We start from the raw sequence: 21310 nt of genomic DNA on the forward strand, positions 1-21310 counted from the left end.
AAAACAAAGTATATTGGAGCCAGAGGATCTGTACCCAAGAGGCTAAAATGTGAAATGATAGGATCTTTTGAGCCTAGGAATTTGGGGCTACCTAGTCTGTGTAAAATAGAGAGAGACATTTGTCTTCCCCAAGAAATGAGAATGTAGAATGTTTGCTGTTCATCAAAATACCTTTACTCAGGTTAGCGACTCTGTTCTTTTTGACAACTAAGTATACAATGATGATGTTCTTGTTTCATCGTTGTTTCTGTGGTTAAATACCCTGACAAAAACAAAAACGAGGAAAAAGGGTTTATTTTAGCTCACATTCCAGTTTATGGTTCACCATTGTGAGAAAGTCACAGTGACAAGAGCTGGTCCTGTCAGCTCCATAGTCAAGAGCAGAGAGATGTATGCATCTTTGCTTAGTTTCAACTACCTTGTTTTCTCTTGGTAGCTCAGGGCTCCAAACCAGGGGACAGATGGCACCACACACTTTTACCCCGGTCTTCCCACATCAGTTCAGGCAATCTAGACAATCACAGACATGTCTACAGGCCAGCTTGATCCAGTAGTCCCGGGTTGAAACTCTTCCTTGTGAGTCTAAATTGTGTCAAGTTGACAGATGAACTATCATGTGTGAGAAGGAAGTTTTTGTTGTGTTTACTTCCTTGTCTCTAGTACCTAATGATAATTCTTGAACCATTCTATTAACAGGAAGCTAAATCAGTGGTTCCCAACCTTCCTAATGCTGTGACTCTTTAATCCAGTCCTCATGTTGTGGTGACCCCCAGCCATAAAATTATTTCATTGCTACTTCATAACTGTAATTTTGCTACTGTTATGAATTGTAATATAACTATCTGATATGCAGGGTGTCTGATCTGTGACCCCACAGGTTGAGATCTGCTAGGTCCTAAATGAATCTTAGAAGTGTTGGGGTGATGAAGTTTCTGTAATTCATCCTTTTTCCTTTAATACAAAGATCTGTATCCCAAGATGAGTATACAGATTCTTTTCTTCCTTATTCTGAGTAGCAGTCAGCCTTCCTGTAACACATTCTTCAGGAATATGGATCCATAGACACTTGCACTGTATCCTGACTTGCTTTCATGCTTTAAATTTGAGGCTAACTAGCTGATCTAAATATTTTAGAGCTAAATAGTCCTACATACTTTATTCTCTTTGTTGTAGTTACTAGAGAACACTTTTTTTCCCTTTCTTCCTATTTGCCTTCTTAGAAATTCTAGATTGGGAATTTCTAACCTGTAAAGACCAAAGCTCTTAGGGTCTGGATTGACTTAGAAGGCCTACAAACCTCTTGAAAATATTTGTGTATTTGCTAGGAAATGTCTTGTATCTTTCAACGGGTTAGTGATTTAAAGAAATAAAAGTATCATAATACAAATTACATTTTTATTGCCATTACCAAATAGTATTTACTAGACCATCCCCTCCAATAGAGTGATGCTTTAATTTCAAGTACTTTAGATTGACTGTATTTGGGGATACTTAAAAGATGATTTTGTTAAATGATATCATTAGCATGGGCCCTAATCAACTCTTGCCAGCATCCTTAGGACAAGATGAAATGTATATATGTATAAAAGGGCACAAGGAACGATTACACACCAAGGAAAGGCCTGTGAGGACAAAGGAGAGCAGCAGCTGTCTGCAAACTGAGGAGGGTGTACTCAGAAGAAACCAGAAGTGCTCATGCCCTGAGATTGAGCTTCTAGCCCCCAGAACTGTGAGGAAAAAAGATTTCTGTTGTCCAAACCAAACAAGGGAAACCAAACCAAAACAATAACCTGTAATCTGATTTAAAAGATAGACAGATGTCAGAGAATATAGTGAGGTCCTAAGAACACCTAAGGATTGACTCAAGAATAAAGATCAGGATTCCAGGGTCTACAGTTACTTGATTAGTGATTTAATAAGAAAAAAGTATTTTTCCCCAGGCGTGATGGCAGATTAAGTGCTAGTCCCTAAGTGCTAGCACTCGGGAGACTGAGGCAGGGAATTGCCAGCCTGGACTACATAGGGAGTTCCAGGCCAGCCTGGGAAACAATGTGAACTCTTCTCAGATACAACAGTAACAAGAATTTTGAACATCAGCAATATGCATTCTAAGTATATGATCTACAAGGTTTTTCTTTTTATGTTTTTAAACTGTATTTTTTTCTTCAGAGAGCCAGCATCCAGAGAAGACAGATTAGCTTCCTAAAGTTCTGTCTTCCACTTTCTCTTTAGCCAGTGTATTGTGTAACAGGTCAGCACAGTCAGTGATCATCCACCCCTCCTGTTGGGGGCTCAGGCAGACTCTGAGGTTGATGGTGTTCTTCTCCTTACCATGTCCCGTCCCTGTGTAGCAGGATGAGGGTGTGCAAACCCCAAGGCCTCCGAGTCTCGTGTTCCTGCTGAGCCTGCCAGTTTAGATGTTAAAGTAAGACCTTGGTTTCAGCTCCCACTCCTTAAGGGTAGGGTTGGGAAGAGACACCCAGCTTTCGTACGTTCACAGTTCTTCCCCGTACTGCCTATATTTGTCACTTCTCGTGCAAGCACACGCCTGGTTTACAGATTGCTGTGTAATACAGTAGATAATGCCAACTTTATTAAAAGCCCATAATTTTGACTGAGTCTCATTTTTGCAAATAAATGACTTTTAGACCTCGAAGCAATATACTTCATTTATTACCAGATTAAGGGCTTGCCCCATCGGCCATATTTTATCTTTTGTTTTAGCATTGCTTATGTCATGTTAAGTATTAATATTATCATGATCCAGGGAATATAAAGTATCTTAAATATTCATACTAAAATTGTACTTAGTCCCTCTTTAAATATTTAGTTGTTCTAGATAGCATGTAAATACTAATCCATATATCTGCTTTTGTGGGTTTTAACTTCTATAAGCTTTTAACTTGGAAATTTAAGCTTTTAGGTTTTTTATTTGTTTATTTGGTTGGTTGGTTTTTCAGGACAAGGTTCCTCAGTGTAACCTTGGTTGTCCTGGAACTAACTTTGTAGACTAGGCTGGCCTTGAATTCACAGAGATCCCCCTGCCTCTGACTCCTCAGTGCTGAGATTAAAGGTGTATGCCATCACGCCCAGCTGAGAATTTAGTTTTCTACCTCACTGTATTTAAAATTTTCTTCCTATCTATATTTTGCTTATTTTGGCAGTCTAAGGTAAAGATGATGTCTTAGTTTCTTTTCAATGGCTGTGATAAAATACCCTGGCAAAGAAGTCAAGGGAGACAGGGTTTATTGTGGCTCACAGTTTAGGACTGCAGTTTGTTGTGGATAGAGTCACAGTGGCAGGAACTTGAGCGAGCTGGTCACATGTGTCTACAGTCAGGAAGCAGAAAGCAGTGAATGCAGGTGCTCAGCTAGCTCTACTTTTTATGTAGTCCAGGATACAAGTCAAGGGATAGTGCCACCCACTTTAGCAGTAGGTCTTTCCATCTTAGGTAACCTTTGGGTCATTCCTCATGTGTGCGCTTGGAGGCTTGTCTCCTAGCATTCTAGATACTGTCAAGTTGAGAAGCAATACTGACCGTCATTGATGGGTTACCTGAATGTATTTATTACAGTAACGAGGGGGACAAAAGAGTGGTTTGGAAGTTAGGTGTGGATACTTAGATATGAAGTATGCTAGTACAGATACTGCACTGAAAGGAAACAATGACTTTCTAGATAGTGCATATTTTTCTGTTTCTGGGATTAAGTAATGCACTGACAATATTACCATTCAATTACCTTTGAAACTTATATGAATTATAATCAAGCTAATAACTTAGTATTATGTACTGAATGCCTATAATATATTGAACATTCAGATTCTAAAGAAAGATATACTGATACTTCTCAAGAATCTCACAACACAGTAGAATGTACAAAGAAGTAGATTACTGTGAACAAGGTGATTAGGTCTGGAATAGAAAAGTGGACAGCTTGCCAGATACACAACAGATGTGTGCTCTCTGTATGGGACTCAGGGACATTTCTTGACTTTAAGTTGATATTGAAGGAAGAATTAAGTAAAAGTGATCAGGCATTTGAGGAGCTGAACACTGGTCTGAGATAGCCAACAATAAAAATTATTTAGAATTAAGTTAGCTTTGCCTCACTCAGAATTTGTTGAATTGGAAGGGGGGATTTAGTAATTCTGTATAGTTTTTTTTTTTTAATTCTGTATAGTTTTAATAGAGAATATGTTCTTTATTATTTTGGGGTAGGGTAATAAAACCACAAATTTCAGGCATATATTAAGGGTTTTAAGCTAAACTTTTTGTTTGGGGTTATATCCATTTGTCCATTCTTTTATTTCATTTACCCAAAGACATTGGGTGTGTAGTTTTAGCTTATCTTTTAGATGCATAATGAAAGCCATAGTGTGATTTGACTTGAGTCTAGGCCCGCCACTAATAGCTGTAGAACCTGTCTAAGGCCTTTCTGAGCCCCAGATTCCTTTGGGCTACGGGATATATTTTCTAAAAAGTAATATATATAAATGGAGGGTGGTAGGATACTTTATCAAATAATTAATTTCCTCTCAATGAACTTCTGCACATTAACAAAAATACATTAATATTAAAGTGTGAACATAGTATTTTATAATAGACTTGGATTTTCATAAGCATTTGAAATCAAGGTTTCTATATACAATAAACCTCTGAAAATAGTTCAAGTTCAGAAGTGGAAATGAGTTATTTATTTAGGACTATTAAACTTTCTAAATATCTGGTATTATTTCTAAGTTTTTGAAATTATTATTTGCTTGACTATTACTATGTAGTCTATAATGTAGTTGCCAAGTAGTTGCTATGTTTAAAAAATACATATTTTGCCAAGTAAGTATCTTCAAGTAACATACTTTTAAACGACTTAAGGGATAAAAAAACAATTTGTTTGTCAAAATGACTCACTAATGTTGAAGGATAACTATGGCTTTCAAATTTCTTGGATATGTTAGTCATCTCATAGACATTAACTTAATAATTCAGATGTACTTTGTGTATTATCAGATAAAAATAAATTGAAGACACACCTTTAAAATATACTGGGGCTCATCTTTGTCAATTCTGTTATGGTATTGGATATGTTATTCTTTGTTACTAAATAGTCAACATTTATTTATTATTTTCTGTGGTTGAATCCAGGGCCTTGTGCATGGTAGGCAAGCTTCATACTACTGAGCTATATCCCCATCCTTTGGTCTTTTGACACACACACACACACACACACACACACACACACACACACACACACACCAATACCAATACAAGTTTTTAAAAATTATTTTCGACCATTTACAAAACAAGATGAAAAAAAATTGCAAACCCCAAGTCGACTACCTAGAATCCTCAGCTTCACACTTTACCTACTAGGATTTGTAAAATGTGATGCAGTACTTGCCTTCTTTAACTTTCAGAGGTTTGCAAGGTAAAGTTTCTAGATATTTTCCTGGTATATGTCAGATTTCAGAGATTAAAAGTCAGTAATCTCTTTCTGCATTAGGCCAAATAGAAAACTTTTACATAATGTAGTCCACCTAGGTTCTTTCTCGTGTTTTCTTTCTGGAATCCAATTTGAGTTTGAAGACTGAATGAATACAGGAGTCATTCAGTTCAGTTTAGGTCAATAATAAAACGACATCAAGTGTTCTGAAGACTGTCACTTTGATATGCACCCCATGAAATTTAGTCCACCTCCATTCAGTAATGAACAAATTCATGTTCTGTACAAATGGAAGAGGGATCAGGAAAAATGACTGTGTGGTTAAGAGCACTTGCTGCTCTTGCAGAGGGTCTAGATTCAGTTCCCCGCATCCCTGTGTCCATTCACAACTTTCTGTAAGTCCAGCTAACAGGGATTTGATACCCTTTTCTGACTTCCACAGGCACCAGGCACACATGTGGTGTAGAGACATCCATGCAGGCAAACACACATACACATAAAAATAAAGTAAGTTTTGAAATAAAAATAAACAGATCTTTAAAGAAAAGTCGGTGAGTGGAAGGAAAACGCTGTTGATTGTGTATATTCTTTATTATGTTATTTAAAAATGGCAGTTCTCAATTCCTGTAGTTAGTTCTGATTTCTTGCAGCTTGTATGACTTCCTCTCTGAAGAGCGAAGTGTCACTGACCGACACGGGGGACGAACAACCAGAGCAACCGAATACAACTACGCTCAGAATGAAGATCCAGCAAAACATAGGTATTTGCTTTTTTATGACTTTGAACAATGAAGTGATTCTCAGTTTTCTTTTGATCTTCAAATTAATTTCATTTCACCAACGTGTTAGATTAAGACAGTGTTTGCTGAGTGTGATGAAAGTGGCCATAGCCTCACAAGTAACGTGCATTATAGTGATTGAGAAGCATCACCCTCCATATCTGTGCTTCAGTGTCATCGAAGTATGAAACAGCTGACGAATGGGCGTATGTGTGTCTCTGTGTATTTATATGGATGTGTATGTCCATACATACACACATATATTTACAGAAGCTTTTTAAAATACTTGTTCTGTTTTCTCTTAGTGTGCGTATGTGCAATAGAGACACTTTGTCCAATCTTTATGTCCTAAGTTTTCAACTTACTACCATATTTAAGAGTTCTCTGGATTTTAGTTCATGCATATCTTTTCATATTTGTAGTAGGTGCATGTATGCACATGTCTGTCGTGTGCACTGTCTTACAGCCCATCTGTTACCACACTTCAGAGCCTGAGGGTCAGCCGAGCCATTCTTTTGCACATCCCACTTCCATTGTTTTGTGTTTGTTTCACTTTCAGGTGCGATTGCTGCACTCACACTTGCGGTCCTTGCGGCGGGCATCTCCTTTCACTACTTCAGTGATTAGGGTGAGGCCCCAAAGCTTCCCGATCACCCAGAAACCATTACTCAACAGCCATGAAAATTAAAGATGGAAATGGCCCGCCTGCATTTAAGCTAGCAACGAGCTCTGCTATGATAATGTCTATTAGATGTGTTTCTGACTTCCGTGACATCACCGGCTGCCTGGTTTAGCCCTGCTTTTAGTATCTGGCCCAGATTTCCAAAAGTAAACGATGCATCTAAATGGAGTTGCATGTAACAAATCACTATTATGTATTTTCAGAAGAATCAAAATGTAAGCTATTTTAGAGTTTAGTCCTATTGAACGGCCTCACACATTGATCAAAATCTTGAAACTTTGAGCAGTCAGTGGAAACCATAGTTGATAGGATAAACAACTAAGTTTATCCTAGAGGACTTTTCTAATCTGCACCCAGTTGCAGTATTTTGTAGACATCGTTCAAGTTGGAGGCCGTGAATACTATTTTAACTTACAAATGGACTGTGGTTTCCTGGATGCAGTATGCTATTTGCCTCAAACCAAAAACAAAGAAAAATGTAAATCAGAGATGCTCTTCTAGGTAGGGCAGTTAATGTTCAGTAGCGCTCACCTTGTAGCCTTGTGTAGCTCCCGGCAGAAACAAACTATAGACTCACTCTTAACTTAGGCCCAAGACTCCCATAGATTGTGATCAAACAGTATTTTTTCATGATTGTAAGTCATGAGGTACAAGATTCACTGAGATAGTAGAAGAAATAAACTATAGGAAAAAATACACATCGAAGCCAGTTCTTCCCAAGTTCACAACAGCAATGTAGGGAATAAAGGACAGAGCCATCGATGTGGATAAGAGCCAGGTCGTGCTCCTTAGAATGTGGAGTGCATTCTTTAAAGGAGGAGGGCAAACTGCAGGCTGGTTAATGGCAGCTGAAGAGATCAGTGAGGTGGGAGGGCAGAGCAGCAGGAGGGTGCGAAGGGAGGGTGACAGGGTCCTGGAGAACCAGGAGGGGAGAATGGAAGAGAGGCAGCACTTGAGATGACAGGGTTCTCCAAACACGTTAGCAAAACATTTATAAATTCAAGAAACACACTATAGCTTAAACACATTTAAAACAATAAAGTCCATGATTTGATCCAAGTAGTGAACCACAGGATATAAAGCAAGGTTTTTAAAAAGCCAAAGGCATATACAATTCCTCAGCTAAGGCAAGTCAGTCACATACAGAACAGACCTGCAGTAGCAACTGTCTACCCAAGACACCGGAAAACTGCCTTCAGAATTGTGAGTGGAATTGTAAAAGTTGGTGCAAAGCAAACCTCAGAAACAACAGACCTTCATTAAAGAAACTGAAAAAGGATGGTTAATGAGGAAAATTACTCCAAAAGCAAGATCGAAATGAAGTATTAATGAACAAAGTGATTAATATTGTAAATTTAAAGTTGTTTGTATAAAGCAATCACAATGAAGTGTTTACAGAAATTGTAAACAGATGTAAAACTGAATAAATATTGTTATGCAACATTCATGTGGAATTTTCAAATAAGGCTATAACTGGGAAAATCTGGCTTCAAAGGTAGGAGGGCGGTGAGAACCAAGTGCTCTGAGGGGCTGGTGCTAGGAGTCAGGAACCAGGCCAAGAATGTTTAAATGACATTATTTCAGTATGTGGTCTACTTTCGATGGTACTGTTTCAAAAAAGCGATCAGGGTGAAACAGTCCATGGGTGGGAGATTAGGAAGGCAGTGACATAATACAAATAAAGGAAGAGACTAGAGGGGGACACATAGGGTCTGTAATCATAGAGCTACATGTTTCACAGATACAAGACCCTGGCCTGCATCCTCACTACAAAACAGACAAGTGAGACCCTGACTCAGAAGAATAAACTGAATGGGCAAAGTGTTTAGATCAAATAGACTGAATTCTGGAAAGTAAAATTGTAGTTAAATGCAGATGCTAAATAGACCTGTTCACTAGTGTTGAATAGTCAACAAATTAAGAATTCTTTTTCTGTCTATACCAGCCTCAGTTTTTTAACCCCTCTTTTAAAGACAATACTGCTATTCAAAATCTTAACCAAACTTTCAAAGCATATGTGATGAGGGAAGACTTTCTAGGTTACTGTATGAGGTTCCTATTAGTTGTTAAAGCCAGGCATAGCCAGAGAAAAGAAAACTACAGGCTAATAACACTTCTTAACACATGTGAAAGTCAGATTCACTAGTCAATTCAGCACTATATTAAAAAGATATGTACATTAAATATCAAGAGCATGAGGATACTTATTAACTTTTTGTTAATGATCCTTTAGAAAGATGAGAAAAAGAAACAAAAAGAACCCAAGGCATTTTAAGAACATGTGACTAGACAGATGAAGAGATTTATCTGCCTAAGAAACTAATTATGGCTATAACCCATAACATTTTACATTCACTAAGTTGAAAAATTAAGACATGGAGGTGCTAATAAAAATGGTATGATAAAAGACATTTCACACCGTAGGTGTTCAGAAAGCTATTTGGTCTTGTAGAGTTAAGTAATTGTATACATACATACCTTAGGTAAATTCTTGCATAGATACAACTGTAAGAGTATATAACAATGTTTATGACTGTAATCCAAATAATTAATTAAAAAATAAGTAAATTATACAGGATGTAATTTTTATTTAGCAGGGAGAATGGCCTACATGCAAACACAAAGGTAGAATTTAAAAGCCTGGCTTCATGGCCCATACCTGTAATTTCAACACTGGAGGTTGAGGCAAGAAGGAAGACTTCAAGTTCAAAGACAGTTTGGGCTGCATAGTGAGACCCTATCTCAAATAAAATTAATTATATTTAGACATGTTTAGGCAAATGCCAAGTCTACCTATAGTGTAATACTGTTTGTAAAGTTAAGCAAATTTAAAATATATTACATGTTTTTGTGGTGAAGTTCTCATTGAGGTACAAAAGTTGGTGATGGCAGAACAGGGAAACAAGGTGTACCAAATACATTGAAAACAGCATTGCTATGCTTTGCTTCATAAGTAACAGGTGTCCAGATGCTCATTTTATTTTCTTCATGGCAGTGATAGATTACTTTTGTTTTCTGTTGCTAACAGACCATCTCCACTTACTTCATAGTCATTTTTCTCACAGTTCTCTGAGTAGACAGAAGTCACTTTAGTTCTCTACCTGGTGGTTGCTAGAACATCTGTTATCTAGGGGCAGATTGGAGTTGAAACATACAAGATAGTTCTTTCACAGGGTTGACAACTGATGGTAGCTCTCAACTGGGAATCTAGCGATCACATCTCAGTTCTGTGTAGGGTTTGCATCTGGTGAGTTCTTCCATCATACTGGCTGAGATTCTTCATATTTTATGATGCTTAGGGTCAAAGAAGTGACACAAGCATGAACATTCCAACAAGAGAAAAATAGAGTTTGAGTCCTAGAACCCTGGCTTGGAAATTCCTGAATATGATTTCTGCTACATGTGTTAGCCATCTTAACTTTCAGGATAAACCTAAGTTACAAGACAAAGGGAAGAAAGTCTTTATTCAGAAGGGGAATATGACCTATACAGTTAGCATAGTTTGCCTTTTAATCTGGTCTCTTCCTTTTGCATAAGTCCTAAGTTTTTCCAGCTATCAGTAGTTAATCACTTTCTTACCAACACAGTGGGGATTAACCCAAGCTCTATGACAAGCTCATAAGCTTGCTTGATTCTTACTTTAGGGGTTTGCCTAACTCTAGATTAGCTACTGAACAACAAATGCCCAGGAAATTGTTAAAGACATATTAATGTTAATACTTGTCATTAAGGACAAACAAAAGAGAAGTGACTGGTTTGTCTTTGCTTCCACCATTTTGAAAGCACTTTTGCATTCATTGTCTCGTTGATTTTTATAAAATATTTGTGTTGTAAGTGGGGCAAAGGCTTATTGATAGGACCTTAACTTGATGACTGTAACTGAAGAATTGTTCATATTTAGGAAGAGTAAACATTTGAGTAATGTGCTGGATAGTTTCCTTGTCAACTTGAGACATGCTAGGGTCATCTGAGAAATCCACCATCAACCTTTGGTAAAAAAGCCTCTATATGATTGACCTGTAGGCAAGCCTGCGGGCCATTTTCTTGACAACTGTGTGGTGCCATCCCTGGGCAGGTGGTCCTGGGCTGTATAAGAAAGCATACTGAGCAAGCCAGTGAGCAGCCCTCCTCCATGGCCTCAGCATCAGTTCCTGTCTCCAGGTTCCTGCCTTGAGTTTCTGCCCTGACTTTTACAGCATACAAAAAGATTATTCATCCGGGTGGTGGTGGCGCATGCCTTTAATCCCAGCACTCAGGAGGCAGAGGCAGGCAGCTCTCTGTGAGTTTGAGGCCAGCCTGAGCTACAGAGTGAGTTCCAGGAAAGGCTCCAAAGCTACACAGAGAAACCCTGTCTCGGAAAAAAAAAAAAAAAAAAAAAAAAAAGAAAAAAAAAGAAAGAAAGAAAGAAAAAAGCTCAGCCAATAGCTTAGGCTTGTTTCTAACTAGCTCTTATAACTTAAATTAACCCATTTCTATTAATTTACTTTCTGCCTAGTGGCTTTATTACCTTTACTCTGCCCATGTTACTTTCCTGCTTCCTCTGTGTCTGGTTGGTGACTCCTCATGACTCCATCCTTTTTCTTCCCAGCATCCTCTCTGCCCCAAATTCCTGCCTAGCTGTCATCCTTTCAGCTTCCTATTAAACCAGTCCAAGTGACAAAAATTTACAGCATACAAAAAGATTATTCCGCCGGGCGGTGGTGGCGTATGCCTTTAATCTCAGTACTCAGGGGGCAGAGGCAGGAGGATCTCTGTGAGTTTGAGGCCAGCCTGGGCTACAGAGTGAGTTCCAGGACAGGCTCCAAAGCTACACAGAGAAACCCTGTCTCGAAAAACCAATAAATAAATAAATAAACAAATAAATTATTCCACAACAGAACTTAATGATAAAAATGAAAGTAGTTCAGTCAGGTTTCAGATTCTATTTTAGTCAAGTCCACTCTGGTTGTAGGTATATGAGGTGCCTAATCCTATGAATAGAACATAGAATATCAATTAGCTGAGATGTTAGTTTACTGTATCTTTGTCTAAGTAGAAATAACATAGATTTTTTTAAATAACATTTTTTCTGTACTTTAGAGTTAATACTACTGAAAATGTATGCTACCATTTAATAGCTAATAAAAAATAAGTATATATAGCTAATAACTAGAAAATGGAGTTGTACTACCAGATCTGACATCAATAGACTCTTGATAAGTCAGTTCATTCTTTGGATTTGGGGCAAACTAACAGCATCAGCACTCATTAAACAGTGCTTTTCAATGTACAAAGTGTTTTCCTTTCAATCATATGTTTTTCTTTCTTTTCTTTTTTTCTTTTCTTCTTTTGGTAATTTAGAAACTGAGGCTCAAGAAAGTGACTTTCTAAACCCAGTGGTTAATGCTTATGTAACTGTACATATTATATATCAAGAAGAAAGACACTGATGAAAGGGAATGATTGGGAATGTAGAATCAAGAAAGGACAACTCTATAAAAAAAATTGAGAAAACATGGATCTAAGCGTCCTCAGAAAGTGAGGAAGGTCAACTTTCAAGGAGTAAATAAATACTGGCTTTTTGAGAAGAAATGCTGCTTCTAACACAGTAGTTCATCCAGAGTAAGGAGAAAGTTGATGCTGATGTCTATGACTGTTAGGCTTGGTGATGATAAGTGATATCTGATACCTTTAGATTTCTATGAGGTTTGTAAAGTCATTTGAGAATGAAAAAAAAATGTGAGAAAAAGGACATTTGTAAAACTTGTTTCAAAGAATGGGCCATCAAGCTGACTAAATAAACAGTGGGATTGCTAAATGGCACATTTACTGTTGAGGTTACTGATTATAAATGAATGAAATTGTGTGCTTTCCCCCAGGAATCTGTCTTCTCAGATTCAAATATAAAATTTGGGAATAGTATTGTTTAAAATGTTGGTTGTTACACTATAAATCCACTGTAGTTAAAACAATGACAATAATACATAGCAGTATTTGGAAGTCTTGTTTAATAAATAAATTAAAAACAAACAAGTGCTTGGAAATTTAGGGCAATGATGATCCTAATTCAAGTGAAGATGAACAAGAAAAGAAGTGAAGAGAAGAAAGATAACAAAGTGTGCACTCATCAATAAATTGTAAATGTACTATGAAAAGAAACGTGGAGTGAAGCGTGATCCTAATTAGTCTTAACAATAAAAACCTGGAGTCAGATATTAGGGTGAAAGCTGAAAGATCAGAGAAGCAGAGCAGCCAGCCACCTAGAGACGTCTTACCTTTACGAAATTTCAGACCAAATGGTGAGGGGCTCCTGTCTCTACAAATCCTCAGACTGAACGGGCCCTGTCTCTATGAATTCTCAGACTGAATGGGCAAGAACGTCCACCTGCCTTGTATTCCTGTCTCCACCTCCCTAGTGCTGGGATCAAAGGCATGCATCACCACTGCTGGGCTCTGTTTCTCTTAGACTGATTCAATCTCATGTAGCTCAGGGAGGCTTTGAACTCCTGATCTTCCTGCTTCCTCCTCCCAAGTGCATGGTGGTATGTGCCACCATGGCCTGGCCTCTATAGTTAACTAGTAGCTAGCTCCACCTCTGATCTCCAGGCAAGCTTTATTTGTCAGAACACAAACAAAATATCACACAACAGTGGAGGTCTAGAAGCAATACAAGAACTGCATCTTTGGTATCCCACATGTAAATAACATGATAATGTTTGGGGGGAGAAACAACATACATGTGACAGCAAAGGAAGTCAATGGCTGAGGTGAAACAGGCCATTTGTATGAGACGAAGAGGTCAAGGAACAGCATGGCATTTGCAGGTGACGGGTTGTCTGTTGGAATAATGACACCCAACATAGAGAAAGGACTTGAAGTATAAAGGAAGACTCTAAAACAAGTGTCCAGTTTTTGATAAGTGAGGGAAAAGATTAGTGTGCCAACTGTCGAGTTACAAGGATAGAACAAAAGTGCCACACACTAGTAACACATGCCTAAAAGATGAAGATATTTATAGAAATCAGTGATTACTAGTGTGAGGTAAGAGGAAGTAGCAAATAATGATCATTAAATAATAGACAGCAACTCAACATGATAAAGGAAAAGGATACCCTGAAGAATGAGGTTTCCATTATACCAAATATGGGAAAGAAATGTTTTGAGAGAAAGTTAGAAAATAGAGGGAAGTGTGATGATTTTAAAGAGCAAGAGCACAGATTGCCAGGATGATGGTGTAGGAGAGGATTATGATGAAGAATGCATGGGCAGTGAGCAGAAGTTAGTGAATGCTAATTTTAGATATTGACTAATGAGTAAATGCTTGGAATCATGGTAGGTTTAGCTTCAGGGTTTTTTGTTTTGTTTTTTGAGTAGGTTGCATTCTGGCTTAATGGTAAAAAGATCTGGTTCACTTGGCTGAAGGGAACAGCCCCTGCAGAGCAGCAAGCTTTGGTACAGTTCAGAGACAGGAAAGGTGTCAGCAGGCTACAGCAGGAACATAAACTATAGCTCTGATCTTCGTAGAGTTAAACGTATTCCAGGGATAAACCCAACTTGCTCATATTTTAGCTTTTACATATACTGTTAGACTCGATATTTTATTTAGTTTTATACCTACACTAGTAAGTATTAAAGGATGAGAATAATGCCCTTTAATTTTCCATTCTCTCACTATCTATCTGGTTTTGGTATTGAGATTTTATTAATTTTCATAATTGTGACAAATGCTTGTCATCTCAGCATTTAGGAGGAGGAAGCAGGAAGATTAGGAGTTATATATACACTAGTCTGGACTACATAGTGAATTCCTGACCAGTCTGAACTACTTAAGCCTTAGGCTATCCTGGGTTAGCCTCAATCTTAAAAATGTCAAGAAAAAAGGGGAGAAGGAGGCAGAGGAGGAAGAAGAGAAAGAAGAAAATATATATATATAAAAATTTAAAAAATAATTTTCCCGTTTCTGTTATCCAAAAGAACTTCTATAAAATGATCTGTCATCAATTTGATAGAATCAACTTGTAAATACAATTAGGCCCTATGGATATTTGCCAAGATTTTGTAACCATTGTTCTTATTTCTTTGCTACTTACAGGACCATTAGACTTTCAGTTTTCTTATTTAATAAATTCTTATCAGTTATTTTTTTCAGGAACTTGTTGTTCATAATTGTTTTTAAAATTTTTAATTATTTTTTCTATGTGTATGGGTGTTTTGCCTGCGTGTGTGACTGTGCATCTCATGAGTGCAGTACCAGTGGAGGCCAGAAGAGGGCCCTGGTACTGGAGTTACAGAAATTCGTGAGCTGCCATATAGCAGCTGTGAAGCATACCCAGGTCTGGAAGAACAGCCAGTGCTTTTAATTGCTGAGCCATTTCTCTATCCCATCCCTATGCTTTATTTCTGAGCTCTGTAGATATGTTTTTTCAAAGATTCCTATTGTCTGCTTATGCTGCTTCCACATGCTGTTCTAATATCCTTTTGGTCTTTTTAAAGAACCAGCTTTTCATATTTTGGATTCTTCTTTAAAATAATTTATTAGTTCTTTGAGAGTTTATACAATGTGTTTCATACTCACCCTCCACTGCCCCAACTCTTACCAGATTCATACCCCTTCTCTATTCACCAAACTTTGTGCTCTTTTTTTTTTTTTTTTTTTTATAAAAACCTATCCAGGCCAATTTGAGCTACCCCAATATTCTTGGATGTATGGTCTTCCAATCACTCACACACGATAACTTGCCAGAGGTTATACTCTTAAAGAAAACTGCCTCCCCCTCTCCTAGCAGTTAACAATTGCCACTAACTCCACAGCTAGGGATAGGATTGTGTGTCCAGCTCCCACCTTCATGCTGCGGTTTTCTTTGTCTTGGGCTTGCATAGGTTTTGCAGATGCTGTTACAACCACTGACTTTGTATATGCAGCGGTCGTACTGTGTCCCAAAGACACTGTCTTATCTTACACTCTTTCTGTTCCCTCTTCTGCAATCATCCCTGAGTCTTTGGTGGAGGTGATGCAGTATATACATTCCATTTAGGGCTGAGCATTCTGCAGTAAGTATCTTATTCTCTTCCTCTTGGCTAGTTGTGGGTCTCTGTGTTGGCAACCATCTATTGCAAATAGAAGCTGTATAAACAGAATTTATATCCCATTGATTTCCAGTCTTATTTGCTTTCTCATTATTCTACCTTCTGGTTTACCATATTTCTTAACTTCTGGGTTAGATATTCAGATAATTTATTGTCCTTTGGTTTTATAATTGTTTGTTTGTTGTGATGATGGGCTCTACCACTGATCCACTTCCCCATGCCTTGTAATTTATGTTTCTAAATTACAGTTTTTCATCTCTGATGTTACTAAGAGTCTTATTATATTTTAGTTTTTAAGAGTTTGGTATTTCTATATAAAAGCAATATTTAAGAGAGTTTGTAGATTTGATATTAATAAAAATGAAATTGTTAATTTTTACTTACTGTATTACAATTCTAAAATTTTATTCAACAGTTTCTTAATTTACCTTTGAGAATTTTCCTTGCACTGCTTACTTCATGAACTGTTTGTTCTATATAGATAACAAGCTTAAATGAAGCTTTCTAATTATGTAGTTATCATTTGCATGGGACACATGACATGCACGAGTAGGTTGCATTCTGAGCCTAGTTTTTGCGATTTTATCTAGTAAATATTGAAAACAATGTACTAAAATCTCTGACGAATTATCATTTTCCCTTATATTCAGTTATTTTTATAAGAAACAAGGAGTATTTTACATGTTTATTATATTTATGTTTCTCTACTATCGTGCTTTCTTCCTTGCTGTGACCAATTAACTGACAAAATGTAATCTAAGGGAGTAAGAATTTATTCTGGCTTATAGTTCGAGGAGACACAGTCTGGCAGGAAAGACATAGCAGAAGTGGGAGGCCAGCTGGGTCGTTGTATCTTCAGTCAAAAAGCAGAATGAACAGGACATAGGTCAAGCTATAAAGTCATAAAGCCCAGCTACAAATACCTCCAGCATGAATCCACCTCCTAAGGCTTCTATAACTTTCTCCAATAGTACCATCAGGCTGGGACCCAGTGTTCAAATGTGAGTATGCGGGAGACCTTTCACATTCAAACCATAGCATTCCACCCATAGCTCACATTAGTGAATGTCCGTTTCATGGTGTGAATGCATTCATCTCAACTTTCCAAGTCCCTTCGATGAAGAACATTCCCAACACTCTTTAGATGCCTAAAGTCTCTTCTGAGGACCAAATCGATCTCTTAACTGTGAGCCCCTTGAAAATTAAAGGGAAAACTACATATTTCCAACATAAAGTGGCCAAAGTAAGTGTTTCTGTTCCAAACTGGAGAATGGGAGTAGAGCAAAAAGATTGAACCAAAGCAAGACAGACATCCAGAGGAAAGAGCTGATATTCTAGCTCCATGTCTGACATCTTGGACTACTGATAAAAATCATCTCAGCTCCAAAGGGCTTAGGTAGCCCCTGCTTTCCCACCTCCAGTGTGAGTCTTTCTTGACCTCTCTGTTCCACGTATGCAGCATTCTTTGGTGGATGTCCATTGGTCTGACCTCTCAGACAACCTGGGCCCTTCACTCTCACATTTTACCTTCACTCTCAGGGGCTCTTGCAGTATCTCTAACCCTGTCACATGTTGCTTGACCTCATAGGCTTTCTGGAACCATAGAGCCAGAGTACAGGCAGCGTTTTTCAAGCTTACAAAACCAGTGCCATGTAGACAACACTACCAAGTTCTGCTGCCAGCTGAAAATAGACCATGACCCACTTGGACCACAGCTGTAGCCACTCTTGTGTGCTGACACCAGGGGAACACTTCCCTAGGCAGTCTTTTTCTAAGAGGAAGGAACCCTTTGGTGTTCTGAGTCTAGGCTTTCTTCTTTCAAATGAGTTTGCATTTTCACAAGTTGGAGCCTTGGATGAGTGGGGTCCTGCCCTCCAGCACCTTTCCTATGCCTATGCAGAACAGGAGGTTTCTCTTTAAAAATGGCAGCTTCTTTTCAGCTATAACTTTAAATTTGCTTCTGCCCTTTTCTTAGACAAACTGCACTGTTTTTTTTTTTTTCCCATTCTGCAACACTTGTTGATCTTTTCTACTCAACGCTATTAAGTTCAGCCTCATTTCAGTTCTCAGGACACAGGCAGAATGCAGCTAGATTCTTTGCCAGAATGTAACCTAGATGACCTCTAATCTGCTTCCTGAGAGAGTCTTGTTCCTCTCTGAAACCTCAGGAGCCAGGCATCCACAGTCCACATTTATTTCAATCTCTGGTGTTCCAAAACGTCTACCAGAATAGCTCACTAAGCTTTGTGCATGTCATTTCTATTGTCTAGTTGATACAGCCTAGAGTCACTTCCTTTTCTGGGAAAAGGAAGCATTAACTGAAAAATTGCCTCCATCAGATTGGCTTGAATTGTCTTGATTGTTGATTGATATGGGAAGACCCAGCCTGTAGCCAGAGTTTTCTCTGGTCCTGCCTGGCCCTGTGGTCCACAGTGCTTATAAAGTAATCACTCAGAGGGTTAATATTATTTACAAATTCTATGGCCTATGGCAGGCTTCTTGCTAGCTAACTCTTATAACTTAACTCAACCCATAACTATTAATCTATATATCACCACATGTTTCATGGCTTTACCTGCGTCCCATTACATGTTGCTCCTTTAGTGGCTGTCCCGTGTCTCTCTAGACTCGGCCTTTCTCTTTTCTGTCTCTCCCTTTGGATTTCCCCCCTGCCTCTAAGATGCCTTGCCATAGGCCAAAGCAGCTTATTTATTAACCAATGGGAACAACATATATTCACAGCGTACAGAAAGACATCCCACAGCACCAGCACACTGGCACTATGCCCAGGCAGGTGGGTATGAGTTGCATAAGAAAGCTGGATTATTGAGAGCCAGAGGGAGCCAGCTAGTGAGCTATCCCTTTGGTTTCTGCTTCAGTTCCTGCTTGAGCTCCTGCCGCCCCTCAATGATGGATTGTGATCCAGAAGTATAAGCCAAATAAACACCTTTCTTCCAAGTTGGTTTTCATCACGGTATTTACCACAGCAAGCAAAATGGAATGCCTGCTTACAGCGTTCAAGGGCTTTTCTAACCCAAAGTTCCAAACTCTTTCATGTTGCTCTTGCTAACCAGTTGCAAAGGCCCAAGTGCCATGGAGTTGGGTTTATCTCAGCAGCAGCTCCACTTAGCAGCACTAAATTTATGTGTTAGTTACTTTTCCCATTACTAACATAAAATACCTAGGGACAAGCAATTTAAGGAAGGAAGAACTTGATATAGCGTGTGGTTTGAGGGAAGGCCTGATGGCGGAATGGAGAGCCAGCTGGTCGCAGCGCATCAGCAGTCAAGAATTAAAGTTAATTGTTACTGTGTAAATTCTATGACATCTCATTAAGCACATGTATATATGAAATTGTAGTCCTAGCTTTCATGTACCACTTTATCATTATTTCTAACAATAATCATTATCAACATCTTTTCTATGTTTAATAATACTTTTCCTCTTTAAGGTTTTTTATCTTAGTGTAGTGATAATTGCTTTTAAAATTGTTATTTGCCTTATATACATTTTGCATTATGTTATGTTCTATTTTTCTGTATCATTAATGATAAATTAATTTCTTTTGAATAAAAGCACCTGGAATTTTTATAAAATCTAATTAAATATTATGGGCCTTTAAAGGAGTAAATTTAAAACATTTATGGTTTTGTCACTGCTATGTTTAGAATTATTTCTATGTAAAATTTTCACTTCGGAAGTCATAATAATAGTAAAATAACTCTGGTTTCAAATAGATGACAGTGCATTGCTCTTCTTTCAGGAAGAGCTAAATAGAGTTTAAAAGTTCCCCTGATTTTGTACTAGCATCACCATCCCCAAGAACAACAACAACAAATCAAAACTTTACAAAGCTCCTTTCTCTTGAAATACTTGAAAGAAAGAAAAAAGAAAAATTTTATTGATAAAATTGATATCTGCAATGTGTATGTCTGCATGTGAGTGCAGGTGCTCAAGGAGACAACGTGCCAGTGGATGTGGATCCCTTGAAGCAGAAGATATAGGTGCTGGGAAGCAGGACACGTGATATGGGTTCTGGGAACAGAATTCAGGTCCTATGCAAGAGCAGTATTCTCACTTAACTATTGAGTGATGCCTCTCCCGACCCTTTTAAGGGAAGCTGGAGAGAGAGTGTTTGATAATGTGTATCCAAGGACTTAAATCATGTGCTATAGAAAAGTTGAGCCTTTAACGGCTGAACTGTCTCTGCAGCTCAACATCCACAATTAAAATTTTAAAAAAATATTTAAAATTTTTTATTTTATGTATTTGTTTGACAACATGCATGTGTGTGCCCTCTCTGTGTGTGCCTGCAGAGACCAGAAGAAGGTGCCATTAATGGAACTGGAATTAAGGAAGGTTGTGAGTCACCAAGTGGGTGCTTGAAACCAAAACCCAAGGCCTTTGCAATAGCGACAAGTGCTCTTAACGGGTGAACCGTCTCTCCAAAATCTATAATGGTTATTTAATAAAAGTGAAATATCATGTAGAACCTTAGCTTTGTTCTTTATAACTTCTATGGGGACTCACACAGTTGGCTATGTAAGTCTGTAATTCAAGCTACTCAGCATGTTTAATTTCACTTGTAATTACCATTAGCTACTAAAAATGAATCCTGTTTTTTATGCCAGGAACCCTGTAGGAGAACTAATTATGTGTTGTCAATGGTGAATAAATAGCCTTTTAATTAATTATTATTTTTGAAATAACTTGCTTAAAATTAAGTTTCTATGTATTCAAGAATTGAAACTGAAGAATAGGTACCATGAGAAATAATATAGCCTGAGTAAACATATCTGATTTTATGAAAAACTCACTTTTGGAGCATTTTCTTACATAGTATTGTGGTGATATTTTATCTGCGTACCCCAGTAAAGTTTATCTGAGGATCAGAGGAAAAAGCATAGTAAACATAGAGGTCAGGCAATGGTGGCACACACCCTTAATCCTATCACTCTGGATCTCCGTGAGTTCAAGGCCACACTGGGAACAGAGTCAGGCATGGTGGTACATGCCTTTAATCCCAGCACTAACCATAAAGGTCTGGAGGTCTGAACAGACAGACAGGAAGGGACAGAGCTGGGCAGGAAGAGGAAGTGATGTAGTTGGGTGGAGAGAGGAAATGAGATGGCAGAACAGAAAGGCATATAGGCGTGGGTATACAGGAAGTAGGTCTCTTTGGCTGAGGATCTCCAAGTGGTGAGAATGTGGCTGGCTTCTTTCTGCTTTTCTGATCTCTCCGTTTTAACCTCAGTATCTGGCTCTGAGTTTTTTTTTTTTTTAATTAATAAGACCGTTTAGCAATTTGTCTACATAGTATGGCAGAACAAACAAACAAAAAC

At 38.1% G+C, this 21310-nt stretch overlaps 1 protein-coding gene across 2 annotated transcripts in view; it reads left to right on the plus strand.

Moving 5' to 3' along the window:
• Odr4 (odr-4 GPCR localization factor homolog) overlaps positions 1-8345 on the plus strand; it is a 31483-nt gene extending 23138 nt beyond the window's left edge. For both annotated transcript variants that reach the window (XM_059280642.1, XM_059280643.1), the window contains 2 exons: positions 6092-6202; positions 6780-8345. In XM_059280642.1, coding sequence (XP_059136625.1) covers positions 6092-6202; positions 6780-6847 — 179 coding nt within the window. In that variant the 3' untranslated portion in view covers positions 6848-8345. The remainder of the gene's footprint in view (positions 1-6091; positions 6203-6779) is intronic.
• The last annotated feature ends 12965 nt before the right edge of the window (positions 8346-21310 follow it).

This window comes from Peromyscus eremicus, chromosome 15 (genome assembly GCF_949786415.1).
Source record: "Peromyscus eremicus chromosome 15, PerEre_H2_v1, whole genome shotgun sequence".
Classification (NCBI taxonomy): Eukaryota; Metazoa; Chordata; class Mammalia; order Rodentia; family Cricetidae; genus Peromyscus; species Peromyscus eremicus.